Source organism: Lemur catta, chromosome 1 (assembly GCF_020740605.2).
Source record: "Lemur catta isolate mLemCat1 chromosome 1, mLemCat1.pri, whole genome shotgun sequence".
NCBI classification, from domain to species: domain Eukaryota; kingdom Metazoa; phylum Chordata; class Mammalia; order Primates; family Lemuridae; genus Lemur; species Lemur catta.
Genome location: NC_059128.1, coordinates 36,410,757 through 36,426,749, shown reverse-complemented (window position 1 = coordinate 36,426,749; position 15,993 = coordinate 36,410,757). Strand labels below are relative to the sequence as shown.

The window sequence follows — 15,993 nt, the reverse complement described above, 5'->3', positions numbered from 1 at the left end:
GAAAATGTGATATATATATATATATATGCAGAAAAAAATTCAATAGGGAATAGTATGAGATGTCCATATACTCTACGTGAGAAATATTGATTTGGGCATGTTATGCTGTTTTTAAAATATTAAATTTTGAGAACTGTAGTTTCTTGTTTAGATAGTATCTAAAATGTTTGACTAAAATAGCCAACAGGAGACAATGTTTTAGGATTGTAGGATATATTACTGGTTTGTACCAGCATAAAAGCTGATTTTTCTTCTGATTCCTTAATAATTAAAAAATTCCATAAAATTATAAAACTAGAAGTTGTCAAAGTTCTGGTAAGCTCACTTCAATATTGGTTTTTAGAACACATAATTTTCTAGAAGAAATTATCTCTGGTTTTTATTTTTATTCCATTTTATTGCCTTAACTATTCATGGAAGGATAAATAATGAGGACTCAGGAGTTTTCATGCAGACATTAGCTACTAAAGAGTATTAAATCTTTGTTCACTCTAAGGAAATAAATGTTTAGAAAATTCTTACTGTAAATGTGATTATAGCAGTTTCCCAAAGCCAATAAAATAAGTATTTGGTCAGCTAATGAAAAATTCAGTCAGTGCAATTAAGCAGCTAATGTGAAGACATGAATCAAAAGAGTTTCAAAGCTACAAGAACCATTTACCATCATCATGTAGGCTTAAATGCATTTCCCCCAAGTCTTAGTGTATTTTCTTATTCAAGGTAAACTTCTTCAGGAGTTAAGAATATTTCCAAACCTATAGTGTCCTATTGTGTTCAGAAATGTTTTCTTGAGCACTTTCCTTTTTTTTCCCCCTAAATCCATGGTTTGAGTCTATAACATGTCCTGAAAAACTTACTATGTAAGAGGGGAGTCAGGTAATTTGATCTCTGTCTAGAGCTCTTTGCCAGGAAAAAGATAGAAGATCTTTATATGAAGAAATTCTAACTGTGTATTTTCTTTGTTTTTGTTTGGAAAGAAATTTGAATATAGAATAGATTCCTTGTAGGAAACACTTTACGGTATGGGCCCAGCCCCCAAGCTGAAAAAATCTTTGGTCATTCTCCTCTGTTAGCCAGAAGTTAAGAAGGACTTATTGGGGAAGCACTTTCTAAAATTCCTTTATAAGTACATCTTTTTTTCTTTATGAATCAAGATCACAGGAGTGTTTTTAGTGTTTTAATTATATTGTGACAATATATGACATTTGCATACAAAAAGTAATTGGCAATATTTTTTAAATGTATGAATGAATTATTATTAAGTTAGTTCTGCTGAGTACAGCTAGTGAAAATCAGCTAGCGAAAACTGAGCAGATTGGCACCATCCAGCAATCATTTTGCACATACCCATGGTTGGGTTCTCTCACATCTCACAAAGGCTTTGCCAGATCACCACTCTTTCAAATCTCCCACTCATACTTTCCCTTTTCACACTCAGCAGCTAACCTTTCAACCTACTACATAGAGAAAATATACGTATGAAAGTGTTCAAAAGCCACGCCCTAACTGTAAATTTGTACCCACTGCTAACTCCTTCTGTCCGTTCTTAAAGGCAGAAGGGCCTGTCCTGCATTTGAGGCCAGTCCCACCACCTGTGTTCCATGGCCTGCTTTCCCTTCAACTCAAGGATATTACACCATCAAATTGGTCTCCACACCTCCTCTTTCAGCTCTTCTCTGTCTGTTGGAACTTTTCCTTCACCACATGAACATATTCAAATTTCCATCTTGAAATAACTTCCTAACTTCATCAACCCTGAATCTTCCTCTAAAATTCAGATCCAATTGCATTACTCACCTACTAACATTTTTCATTATCTGTTTTAAAAGATATTCAGGACATACAAAACCCTCAAGATTTGGCACTCAGGTTACATCACATACTCTCAGGCCTCAAGCCATTGGACACTCTTCTCCTTTCTAGAATACCATCTTTGCTTCTTTATTTACCTGGCAAATTATCATTCTCCCTTCGTATATCAACTTATGATGTTTTCTGTACTCTCCTAACTTCTCCAAGCTTCCAGTTCTCTTATAATTAAAAATTGTTTATTTTCATATATTTTTTCCCACTAGACTTTGAGCTCCTTGGAAACAAGGTCTGTCTTTTCATCTAGCACCTAGCAAAGTACCTGTTACATAATAAGTGCTCAAGATATGTTCATTGAATAAATGGGTTCTTTTCAAGAAGATAATTTTTAAAAAACATATCTAGGTGTCAGCTGTTTTATCTGTTAATGAGGCAGTGGGAGAAAAATGATTTCTAATTTTCCCATCCAGTTTTAGGATTTTGTGTTACTTCCTTTACTGTACTTTCTATACTGTCTTTACCCATGATTCTTCTCATTTATTTTATTTTTAATAATCCCATGTAGGATTAATTTTAAGTATATCTTTAAAGGATGGGCTTTTACACTCGATATTTATTTTATATTGGTTTAAATAAAATTATTTTTAGTTTCATATAGTATTAGTTTTTGCAAATGGAAGCCAATTAGGAACAAAATATATAAAGAATAATCTTAGTTTGTATTTTGTTTCTTTTACTTCCTGTTGACTTATTGTAGCAAGTTTACTCCAAAACATGATCTCTAGAGATAAGAAAACTGTGTGGTTTACTTTGAACTTTGGGATGACAGGTGAAAATAATTTTTTTCTCAAAAGAATTCAAGAAAACAGTAGAGCTATATTTTTAGCTATAAAGCATTTTTTGTAATATATTGAAGCAGCCTCTGTAAAATTAAACTTTTAAAACTCTTGATTTTAGAAAAAAGTCATATGTAACTCATATTAGAATGTGTTTTTATTTAAAATGTTATACCAGCATATGCATAGTTACAAAGAATTGCCAAAAATTTTAATCTGGAAGCAAAACAGAATACTGAAAATAGTGCTGTAATTTTTTTTAAATAAGAAAACATTTTCTTTATACATGAAGTTTTTGGTCCAAATGATGCTTAACCAACTAACTGACTAGTCTATTAAAGCATTCTATTGCAGAAAACCTTCATTTTTGGTACCATTGATTGCATTAGGACATTACTTCTGATAATGGGCATAATTTTTTTTTTTTTTTTCCAAAAGTAATGTGGTTTTACTTTTGGAAGAGAGTTCAAGTTTTCTTTCTTTCTGTGAGCTTCACTATTAAAAATGCTTCTTAAAAACTTGAAATTGTTATGCATTAAACCAGAACTCTTGGAGCTTTTTCAGATTTTACTGCTGCAATCACTGGTCCCTTGAGTTAGAAATTTTATGAACCTGTTTTTACTTGCTGGAAAATAGATTTTTCCATAATTAAGAGAAAACATCAGTTATTTTATCCACTTGACTTTGTCTTTGCTTGTTATTGTTTGCTTTAGAGATTTATCTAAGTTGTTGACATGATTCAGATTCCAGGGCAAGATAAGAAATAGAGCTTTTAAGGAGAGGGTGCTTTGAATGGAAAAATAAATATCTTACAAAATATCTAGCTTTGGGTGTGTCTAGTCCTGTTTGAATTTCTTGTTTTTCCTTGCATTCTTCATTGTATTCTTTTGTGGTATATATCTTTGAGTATAAAATTGTTTAATACACTGAGAGTTCACTTTATGAGACAGAGGATAAATTAAAATCTCAAAGCAATTTTTAAATATACCCTTTTGAGAAAATATTATATTTTAAATGAAGTCATTTCCTACTATATACTCTATTTTTCTTTTATTATAGGCATCTTCTAATTTCCAGGAAACCCTCCTGTCCTCTTCCGTGATTGATGTACAGCTTCTTCGCCATTCAATCTTCTGCCATCTTTCTCCAAAGCTTTATAATTTGTGGTGATAACTGTTTTCATATCCTGTTTTTATTTGCCACCTATCATCATGGCCACACTTTAGATCTATATCTTAACTAACCAGAACTATGATCTAGTTTTTAGAAATCTATATTCTTTGTTTAGAAATGAGGAGGATTTTTAAATGATAGCTGTTCTGTGAGTAAATATTTATATGGCAATCAAGAAATTTACCTATTAGGGAATGTATAACATTTATAAATAGCCATAATATACACAAGAAAGGTAGAGATTAAGTGCTTTGTGAATTCGGAGGAGGAAAGAAGTAATTCTATCTGGACAATCCAGAAGGAGACGTAATCTAAAACAGTTATTAAATATTTTAAACATAAAGACGTTCAGGGGGAAATATAAAATAATAATTCTGTCATCCAGAATTAACATGTTATTTTCAAACATCAGAAAAATCTAAAGTTAACATCACTCTTTCTTCTGGATGAAAAAAAGACCTTGGAATGCTTAACCTCAGATTTCCCCTTCTGTTTTCCTTGCTATTTTTGTTACCAGTTTGTTTTGTTGTTGTTGCTGTGGCTCACCTGTGTTCCTTGCATCCTGCTTTTCCCATTGGGGTTTAATTTCCTTCTTGCTGAAATACCTTCCTTTAGTGGTCCTTTTACATTCCCCCTCCCCCTTTTTTTGCTCTGCTGTATATTGTTTATTTTCCTCATATATATCTTTCAATTCACTAATTTTCCCTCCTCTGTGAAATAATCTGCTTAACGTGTTCATTGAGATATTTTTATTCCAGGATTCCTGTTTGATTCTTTAAAAAACAAAGTACCTGTTCTTCTCATATTGTCCTTTTCTTACCTTATGGCAGCTATTTCTTTCATCATTTCTTTTGACGTTATTCTTGTTTTAAAGTTTCTTTCAAATTATTCTCTTATCTGTGGTTCTGGGTCTTCCTATTGGTTGTGTCTTCTGTCTCTTTTAGAAGCAAGGCTCATTTAAAACTTTTTTTTCTTTTTACTGTGAATTCCTTTTTAGTGGGAGCTATTTACCCTGTGGGGCTTGGATTGTGGAGGCATACTCATATAGAGATTCACATTTGCTTCTACCGAAATCCCACTGGTCTCATTGAATCTGGATCAGTTGTTATTCTTAATTTCTTGGGGGTGGAGCAGGCTTGGGTATTCTCATTTCTTACATGTGACTCATTTTCCACCCATGCCACTAGGTGGGTTTCAAGCTTTCTTTTGACTTTTCTTGTGACTGTCCCCAGGCTAGTGAGCGGAATTTTCCTAGAAGTTGTTTCACAGATGGGACACTATTTTATAGATCTAGGTTATATGCCAAGCCCAGTTGATAACTGGAGTATAGTGGAAGGGGAAAGAGACAGGGCATGGGAATAGACAAGGAAAGTCACGGGGAGGGGAAAGGAGAGGTACATACTGATTAACAGAGGGTAAAGCACTTTGGAAATTTGGACCTTGAAAGGCCAGTTATTAATAATATCAAAGAGAAGATACAGAGTGGACAGGGAAACTACATGCAATTGAATGTTCTGTGCCGGGTGCTTTACATACATTTTCTTGTTTAATCTTCTAAAAACCACTAAGAAGGTGTTATTATTGTCCTCCTTTTACAGGTAAGGAAACTGAGGCTTGAAGAATGAAAGCACTTTCTAAAATCATAGTGTTAGCAACTGCCCAGGGAGGGATCCAAGCCCAAATGTATCTGTTTCCAAAGCATTTGTCCTTTCTACTAAACCATGCTGTCTTTATGTATTTATGTGGTATATGATAAAAAAGGGAAATGGTACAGGGGAGAAGACTAAGATTTATATTTAATTTAGGGAGTCTGTAGTCAACAGAAAACCATACCAATGAGGAGAATTTTCCTTCTGTAAACTTAGGAGGGTGCTTAACTAACTGGGGAGGGGAATTGTGTTTGGTTTCTTCATCCAGGCTCCTACCTTAATATTAACTGTGGAGAGCTCAGTATGTTTCACTCTGGTAAAGAAAGAAATTTCCAGCATTATAGTGCGGAAATTTTTCAGAGTCTCAAGAATTTGGCTGAGATCTCATTGACCACTTAACTGATTTCATCTGCCACTTGTTTTGTTGTTTTGGTAAATAAGCTTTTTAATCACTCATTAGTGCATAGACTTGCTTTTCAGATGTATAATCTCGGTTCTTTGCAAATAAATCTGATTTTACTAACTACTGCTTTTCCCATCTTTAAATTGAGGTATTGACCTTGCAGGAAAACCTGGTAGTCCACTAAAACAGTAGAAAGAATAAAGTGTATATAACATATTTTAGTATTAAACATACTTTGGTTTGAATTATTATAATTAACATGAATTATTACAGATGGAATCATAGTAGCTATAAGTAGAAATATCTGGTAAAACCAAGGCCAACTAAGAATGTTGCAGACAATGTTTATATGTAAATTGTTGACTGGAGTATTGGCACTTACAGCTGTGCTATGCCTGTGTACTATTTTTTTTTAGAATGAAATACTTTTAAGTAGAAAATATATAGCATAATATATATTTTATATATCTTAGTCCATTTTCTGTTGCTTAGAACAGAATACCTGAAACTGGGTAATTTATAAAGAAAAGGAATTTATTTCTTGCAGTTATGGAGGCTAAGTCCAAGGTTGAGAGCCCACATTAGGGGAGAGCCTTCCTGCTGATGGGGACTCTTTAAAGAGTCCCAAGACAGCACAGGGTATCACATGATAAAGGGGTGAGTGTGCTAGCTCAGATCTCTCTTCCTCTTCTTATGTAGCCACCTGTTCCCTTCCCATGATAACCCATTAATCCATTAGCTCATTAATCCATGAATGGATTAATATCCATTCATTAGGGCTGAACCCTCATGATACAATCATCCCTTGAAGCCCCCACCTCTCAATACTGCCACATTGGGGATTAAGTTTCAAGATGAGTTTTGGAGGGAACATTCAACTTATATATATGCTTTTCTTTTTTTAATTCCTCCAACTTTATTAAGGTATAATTGACAAATAAAAATTGTATATCTCTATGGTGTACAACTTCATATTTTTATATATTTATATGTACGTGTATACACACACACACACACACGCACACACATATACACTAAGTCATTTTCAAGTACCTGTATACAATACATTCTTTTTTTAATTGACACATAATGATTTCACAAACTTCTAGGGTACGTGTGATATTTTGATACATGTATACAACACGTATACTGTGTAATGTATCTCTAGAATGTGGCCGGGCACAGTGGCTAATGCCTGTAATCCTAGCACTCTGGGAGGTCAAGGCATGAGGACTGCTCGAGGTCAGGAGTTCAAGACCAGCCTGAGCAAGAGCAAGACCCCATCTCTACTAGAATGTATTCATCCTGACTTAAACTTTGACCAATATCTCCCGCCACCCTCCATCCTTTGCAGCCTTTGGCAGCCACCATCCTGTTTTCTGCTTATGAGTTTGACATATTGATTTCATTTCTTTTGGATACATAACCAAAAGTGGGATTACTGGTACATATGATAGTTTTAGTTTTAATTTTTTGAGGAACCTCTATACTTTTCATAATGGACATAATAATGTATATTCTCACTAGCAGTGTTCTGGTTTTCCCTCTTCTCCACGCCCATATTGTGAATTTTCTAGTTTTTCTCCTCTTATTGATTTTTAGTTTTGTATTATGTTCATAAAAATACTTGATATAGTTACAGTCTTCTTAAATTTTTAAGATTTGCTTTGTGGTCTGCCATTATTTATCTTGTAGAGTGTTCTTTGTGCACTTGAGAAGAACTTGTATTCTGCTATTGGATGGAATAGTCTCGATATCTCTGTCAAATATTATGATCTAATGTGTAGTTCAAGTCCAATATTCTCTTATTGTTATTCTAGCTGGATGATCTATCCACTTTTGGAAGTGAAGTATTGAATCCCCTAATGTTATTGTGTTACTATTTCTCCCTTCAGATTTGTTAATATTTTCTTCATGTATTTAGGTTCTCTGATTTTGAGTACATATGTTTACAGTTGTTATATCCTCTTGATTAATTGATCCTTTTATCATTATATAATGACCTTGTTTGCTTCTTATGACAATTTGGCTTAACATCTGTTTTGTCTGATATAAGTTTAGCTACCCCTGCTCTTTTTGGATTCCATTTGCATGGAATATCTTCACTTTCATTCTGTGTGTATCCTTAAATGTGAAGTGAGTCTCTTTTAGGCAGCATATAGGTGAGTCTTGTTTCTTTTATCTATTTAAACACTGTATATATTTTGATTGACAAATGTAGTTACATTTGAAGTAATTTTTTTTTTTTTTTTTTGAGACAGAGTCTCACTCTGTTGCCCGGGCTAGAGTGAGTGCCGTGGCGTCAGCCTAGCTCACAGCAACCTCAAACTCCTGGGCTTAAGCGATCCTACTGCCTCAGCCTCCTGAGCAGCTGGGACCACAGGCATGCGCCACCATGCCTCGCTAATTTTTTCTATATATATTTTTAGTTGTCCAGATAATTTATTTCTATTTTCAGTAGAGACGGGGTCTCGCTCAGGTTGGTCTCGAACTCCTGACCTCGAGCGATCCACCCACCTTGGCCTCCCAGAGGGCTAGAATTACAGGCGTGAGCCACCTCGCCCGGCCTGAAGTAATTATTGATAGGAAAAAATTTACTGTTGCCATTTTGTTAATTGTTTTCAGTAGACCCTTTGTTCCTTTGTTCTTCTCCTGCAGTCTTTATTTGTGATTTGATGATTTTCTATAGTGATATGCATAGTTCCATTACTTTTTCTTCATCTTTTGTATATCTAGTATAAGTTTTTGCTTTTTGTTATCTTGAGGCTTATGTAAAACATCTTATTGTTATGCCATCTATTTGAAGCTGATAACAACTTAATTTTGATTGCATACAAAAGCTCTTCACTTTTATTCCCTCAGTGTATTTTATGTTTTTCATGTCACAGTTTATATATTTGTACATTGTGTATTCATTAACAAGTTATCATAGCTATAGTTCTTCTTTTGAAATGCTTTTGTCTTTCCACCTTCATACTAGAGTTATAAGTAATATAAATACCACCATTATAGTTTTAGACTATTCTGAATTTAACAATATATTTACCTTTACCAGTCAGTGTTATGCTTTCATATATTTTCTTGTTACTAATTAGTGGCTTTTTGTTTAAGCCTGAAGAAAACTCGTTTTACATTTTTTAAGGCAGGTCTAATAGTGATGAATTGCCTCAGCCTTTTCTAATTCTTACTTTTTGGGGGATCTGGGAAAGTCTTTATCTGTTCTACATTCCTGAAAATAGTTTTGCTGCATAAAGTATTTCTGGTTGCCATTTTTTTTCTTTTGGTACTTTGAATATATCTTCTCACTTGCTCCTGGTCTGCATGGTTTCTGCTGAGAAATTAGCTGATAGACTTATAATATCTACTGTATTTCCACAGAAGTGGCACTTGTTCCTCATTAAGATATACAAAATCTAGGCTCTTGTATTATTGCTATTTTTAGATTTTTTATGAAACTTTGGCTTCCCCCTTCCCCCCCCAGTTATTTTCTTGAATAAATTCATAGGAATGAGTATCATAATGTTTAAGGATCAATAAGTGAAAACATTATTTATACCTTTTTTTGTGTAATCTCATCTAATCATATAAGAACAGTACCGAAGTCAGCCAAGCATAATAATCTGTTGCTGAGATAAACATCTGATTTTAAGAAGCATATTTAAAATTTATTAAAAATCCTTTGGTCTATTGAGTACTTTTTACTATCTGTTTTCATGGCCCTATTCAAGTTTATCTCATAGCACCTGTTCCTGAGATATTCCTGTGTTTGTATGTATTATATAGACAGAAGTCTATCAGTTGAGATATCCAGCACTACCAACAACACTCATAGAATAGGGTTACATTCAAGTAACTGTATCTTCTGTGTGTTCTATAGTTCACAGTTAAATCAAGGAAGTATACCTTTTATTATGTAATTACACTTTCAGTAATCGCTTCTGTATCCTGAAATACCTAGTGTGCGCTTTGATAGCAATAAATTGCACAGTTAACTTCAGTTATACATCACAAAGGCTTCTCTGAGCAATCTATATTCAGTTATTGAATATAAATAATAAGTCATGTAGTATACCTGGATATTACATGGCTTTTAATTTCTAAATATGAGCTTTGCTGTTTGGATGGTCTAAATGTCTGTCATAATTGTTCACTCTCTTCCCAAGTGTGTTGATATAAACCTACAATCAGTTTTAATTATTCATTTATTCAAGTTGTATTCTCACTTGCTGGCTGGATGATAAGGTGAAAAGTAATATCGTGACTGCCTATGATGTTTGTTACATTTTTGGTTGCAATTCATGAAGCCATGTGTTTTTATAACCAAAATGCCCTCAGAATTATGGACAGTATTTCTGACTTGTAGTGCCTTTTCCTATTTACCTAAGAATGTATGATTATCCATTCTCTCTGTAACCAGTTTGTTTATTGCTCTGATTAGATTAGGACATCTAAGCACAAACCTTAGTTTGCAGAATGTTTTTGCTTTGTAGTGGTAGTTGTCAGAGCACACTACTGCTCTGGTTGTTTTTAAATCTCATTGGGATAGATTTCAGATTGTTAATGTAAATCCTTATAGCTTTGGCTGAACTTCCTGCAAGAGCTCTTGGTCATGACAGCTGAGATCAGCTGGCTGATCTCTCTTAATGACAGTTAGATTTAAATTTTGTGGGCTGGACACAGATCTGTTTGGGACTTGTCTGTTTAATGCATGATGGCATTAAATGCAGACTTCAAATGGGCCACCTTGTAAAAAGAAAGTCTTCGTCTCTAGAGTTCACTACCTTTCTTAGTTTGAACCAGTCCAAGTTTTTAACTCTCCATAGGGCCTGGTAATTTGAGGAGAAGGAAACTTATATGAACTTCACATTTTCATTTCAGTTTAGATTCTGAGATTTCTTGATTCTCTGGAGCCAGTGTGTCTCAAAGGTTATCATGAACAGGTTATGACTGGAGGGAAAGAGTGCTGCACTGCTGCCTCTTTGTCTTGAGTGACAGCCCCTGCCCTCTGCCCCTAGCTGAGAGAGAACCCAAAGCATTGTTGAATAGCACTAAAATGAGCTGCGTCCAAGACTTGAGCCAGATGGTCAATATAGGGCTTTTAAAGGAAGGGAAATAGTAAAAAAGTAACCTCAGAGGCACTCTCATGTTAAAGAACTGAGAAAATGAAATCTTTCTGAAGCCAAGTGTAAATTATACTACTTTCTTTGGGAGTAAAAGCTGCTAAATATAACAGAAGAAAATGACAGTGTAGAAAATCAAAGTTCAGGAACAGACCTTCAGGAGTGGTTTTCTAATGCTTAATCCTGTCTTACTCCCCTCTAAGGATCCACTGCTCCTTTTCCCTCCCCCTTCTCCAAGGTCTGTTTGAAAGGGATTTTGATAAAGAAGGAAGGTAATTTTAAACAGAGCATAAATTAGGGCATAAGATGCCCTTTGTATAAGAATTATCTTAGACGTGCTTTTGAAAACATATTTTTAAGCCTTATTAAGAAAATAATCAAAGGCATGATTTTTTAAATCTTTCAGTTTGTTCTGCTTTCAGTAAAATAAGGTATAGATACCAAAATAAGCAAACCTCTTTTTTACTTTCCTGGTTTCTGCTTTTAAGATTTACACGTATTTAAAATAAACCCATGAAAAGCAAGAATAGTGTCCTAAGATTGGATAAATAGAGCAATTACCTCCAGGCTCCAAAACCCAACTGAGCTTGACTTTTGGAAATAAATTTGGCTAAGACCTCTTCCTCATTCTGTTGTGTAAAGGTATACATGAAATGATACTGACCTCTGCCAGAAACCCCAGGAACCCTATTCAGTGATGTACTTGTAATGGTCATGAAAGAATTAAAACAACACAGATGTGGATTAATGTGAAAAAGTAGGCAAAACACTAAATTCTCATTGTGTGGTTTCAGTGTGGCAGATCCTTTAAAATACTTTGGCACACCACAATAATTAAAGGGTTTAAGAACATTGAGTTAAGATATCTAGAAAATAAAAGCCCACAATTGAATAACAGGAATGAACTTTGTTTTATTTTTTTTAATTAGAATTAATGTAGGTTACTATGGTGAAAATATTTTGAAATACTTAACAGTAATGGTTTTGTGCAGCCCTAGAGATCAAAAACAGCAATGTAAATATGCAGGACTCTTAAAGACTTATACTCACAGACATGTTTAATGTAAATGATTGCTAGAAGGGAAGTGCATTTTCTTCAGTGCTATGCAAAGAAATTTTAATTGACTTGATTTTGGCAGTGAGAATTCTACAACTTAGCATTAATAACTCAAATTTAAAAATATTTGCTCATTGCTCTGGATTATGACTATGTTCAAGAAATACTATTTTCAAACACTTATTAATCATTTTAGATAAACTTTTTTTACACATTTATGGCATCAGTGAGTATGACTGTTTATTACATTTCACCTATAAAAACTGAACTGCTTTATATACTCTTTATGGAAACAGTCCACAGTCATAAATTAAAAGATGCAACTGTTTTGGATATTTTACTGGTGGTCCTGTGTTTTCCTGCCAGCAGTGCAGCTGTTTCAGGTTTCTCAGGATAACATATAAAAAGCTGTATGCACACTACAAGTTTATGCTCGAATTGCCAAGCCAGAAATGGTATGACTCAACTTTCCCACAAGCAAGCTGTACCAAAATGTGATGAATCAAAATAGTTGCACAGTGGTTTGTTTTATAGCTATGAAAATCCATTCTCATTTATGATAGTTGGCTTCTTAAGGTTGACAAACATTCTACTGTGGTGCTTGAATTTTGCTGTGAGTGAACATCCACTGAAGCTAAAACTATGCTTTTGAGCATCTGAAGAAAGGAAAGAGTGATACATCATCTTGTGTGTGGATAAAAATTAGCTGAAAACTTATATCAGAAATGAAACATTTCATTTTCAAGTTATCTGTAAAAATATTACTTATTATTTATATGATAGTTATTGAATTCTTAGTGAGGCCAGGTTAATTTTCAGACATTCTGAGGTGACCTAACACTTACCTCATTTCTTATGCATCAGGATCTTAACAGTTGACATTTTGTTGTGTCCTGGGAGGTAATGAGCAAATAATTTTATTGCCATGGTGGTAGATACGGTGAATCCCTATTTAAATCTTGTGGGACCTAAGGTTCTATCAAGAGCTTGACAATGACTAGTATCAGTAGTCTCCAAAGTGCGATGCATGTATGTAAGATGGGGTATAGGGAGAAAATATTAGACCTTTTATTTAAATATTTTTATTTCATCCTTTACATTTTGTTTATTTTATATTTACTATATTGGTATTGTATGTATATCATTATATATTATATATGATAAGACATATGAGTATTCTATGTATATAATTAATGAATAAGTATACAAGTTTCAGAGATGTGTTCTCAAATATGTCTTACTGCTATAAATGCACTGTCAAAAAATTTTTAGGTTGTTGCTCAATAAATATTAATTCTCTTTCTCCTTCCCCGTTCCCCTTTCCCCTTGGCAGAGAAGCAAAGAACTGAGGTAGCACCTTGATTTGTGGCAGTGTGAATAAATTATAGCCAATTCCAGGAGCTTAGCCTGCCTCTTACTTAGACCAATTTTTCTATTTGGATTCTTATGTTTCCATATATGTGTTAATTACACAGGTTTATTAAACATGGATACAAATGAAAAACAGACTTGTTATTATGTTAGAAGTAATAAGTTGCTCATGCATTAAGATCTTGACACACAGGAAGTTTGAATGAATGAGTAGAAAAGGTTCCAAGTTATTAAAATGTTCTGGTACCTGATTTATTCATTTGCCAGACCCATAATTCTAAGGTGGGTGAAGCTCCTTTAGTTCCTGAGACTAAATGAAACAATGTAGTTTCTTAAACTAGGCATTAAAGCAAAGCTGGGAATATTTGTTTCCAGTGCTGTTGGTAGTCATGCTAACAAATTCCCCCTTTTGGCTAGGATTGTCCTTTGTTTTGTCTATTTTTGTTGAGGTAGAAAGTTTTAATTGCTAAAAAGACTGTGTGTGATTGAGGAAAAAATGTGTCTGTTACACTGTCTTTTGAGAGCAAAAGACTTTTCTGTATTTACTATTTCATACATTATCTTGAATTCAGGCTCAGTCTCAGATTTCTTAGTCATGTAATTTCTAAGATTTCTTTTCCTACAAGAAAGGAGACAATATATTTTTGAAATATTGAAGTGATTTTGAAGAAACCTAGTATGTTTTCTCCCCTCCCCATTTATTTAGGGGTTTGCTTTAAAACATATTTATGTAAAAATATTAGTAATACAATATTATTATGATATTGTATATTTATTAAGTATATACCAGGAAGGAGAGCATTAGTTAAGTGCTCAAACAACAGCCAGTAAAACAAATCAGCCCTGAAAATTGTGAAACAATGAAAATTTTAGTAGCAAGTATTATTTTTGAAACCTCTTTCAGAAATGTTTTTAGACCTTACTATAATTTGCTTTGTAATTTAGTACTAATTTAGGCACTCTGTGTACAGTTGGCATGTTTCCTTTTGAATGATAATAATCCATTTATAAAAAGAAGTCAGAACATTTTAATCTCAGAATTCTTCTTTAAAGTTTGAGTCACTTTTATGTTGTTTTAAAAAATGTTACCAATATTTATGTGCTTTCTATATCAATGCTATACTTTTTGTTTTGTTTTAGGTATTTAAACCATGTCAGAGCTGCCTCTCCACAGGACCTTGCTGGAGGCTATACTTCCTCTCTTGCTTGTCACAGAGCACTACAGGATGCATTCAGTGGGCTTTTCTGGCAGCCCAGTTAACCTTTACTTCTCTGTTTATAAGATTTGGACCTTGGAGCTGAACCAGGGAGCCAGCAAGAGTAAAGCAGACTTGTAAAATTATAGCCATATGCAGCTGCACAGAATAGTACTACCAATAGTAGCTGTGTTAAAGTATTTATAAAGAGAAAATTTCAGAACTAAACTGAGTAATATGGGGGATACATGTTTGTGAAAAATATTTTTTACTTATATTTTTCTGAGAGAGATTGATGCAGTAAGCCTCATCTGATGGAAGAGAGAAATAAATAATTCACCTATATATGTTTAAAGTTGACAGACTTGTAAAATCTTTTTTAAAATAAAGCTAGACTTTATATTAAATTTAGTGGTTTTTCTCTTATTACAGTGTTTTACTTGAACACATTTTAAAATGCCATTTTGATTACAACATTTAGTGTTAATATCCAAGTCTATTATTTCTTCTCATAAAATGTTCTCTTTTTTTCCTAATGTCTTCTTAATACTAGCCCAGACAAGTGGATATATTTCCTTCAGACAGCAGGTTGTGGCAAGTAAAACCTGACCTGTGATAATGTCATTCCCTCAATATTAAGGACTCAATGACTGTTTTGAGCAATGGAAAGTGAGGCAAACCTTGATCAAGGTGTTATAGTTCCCAGCTGTGAGCCACACTCAGGATAAAACAGAGCACAGCATTAACCCGCTTTAATGATAAATTCAAAGAAGTAAGTTAATAAAATTTAATACTTAAATGACACCTTTCACCTCCAATGTGAGCTCATTTTATGATGAAAACTTGGAGACTGAAAAAGGTACATTTTAAGTGATATTTCCCTATGTGTAAATTGTAGACTCTGATGTAGTTTTCTGTTTAAACTTCAAAGGCTTTTATTATACCCAGTGTTTTGCTTAAAGAGTTTGAATGTGGATATGATGATATGTGTACCATCTCAATCTTATATGAGTCTGTTACATAGAGACCACTGGATATGGGACATAGTTTCTCAAGGAAATTAAAGGATTTCGTATCAAATCTCCATTACAACAGATGTTAGTTTTATGGATAGAAATTTATGTGAAATAAGACTTGTGGCTACATTAAGATGGAATATCCATATGTAACAACTCCATCTTATTTTACTAATAAGCAGGTATTAATTTCAGGAATACATCTTCATCTTGTCTTTGATAAATGAGTAAACCAAAGCATTGAGTAATTGAGTAGGCAAAGATCATATACCCAAGTTAGTAAAAAACCAGAATTAGAACACAGGCTCTTTTTGTTTTTGTTTTTTAAATTGAAGTCCAGCAGTGTGTGAGTGTTTCTGTCTC

The 15,993-nt window shown here is 33.7% G+C and overlaps 1 protein-coding gene across 1 annotated transcript in view; it reads left to right on the top strand.

Annotated features, from left to right (window-relative positions):
* Positions 1-15,021, top strand: part of MNAT1 (MNAT1 component of CDK activating kinase) — a 194,441-nt gene extending 179,420 nt beyond the window's left edge. The window contains exon 8 of the mRNA XM_045566155.1: positions 14,559-15,021. Within this exon, the coding sequence (XP_045422111.1) occupies positions 14,559-14,679 (121 nt within the window). The 3' untranslated portion in view covers positions 14,680-15,021. The remainder of the gene's footprint in view (positions 1-14,558) is intronic.
* The last annotated feature ends 972 nt before the right edge of the window (positions 15,022-15,993 follow it).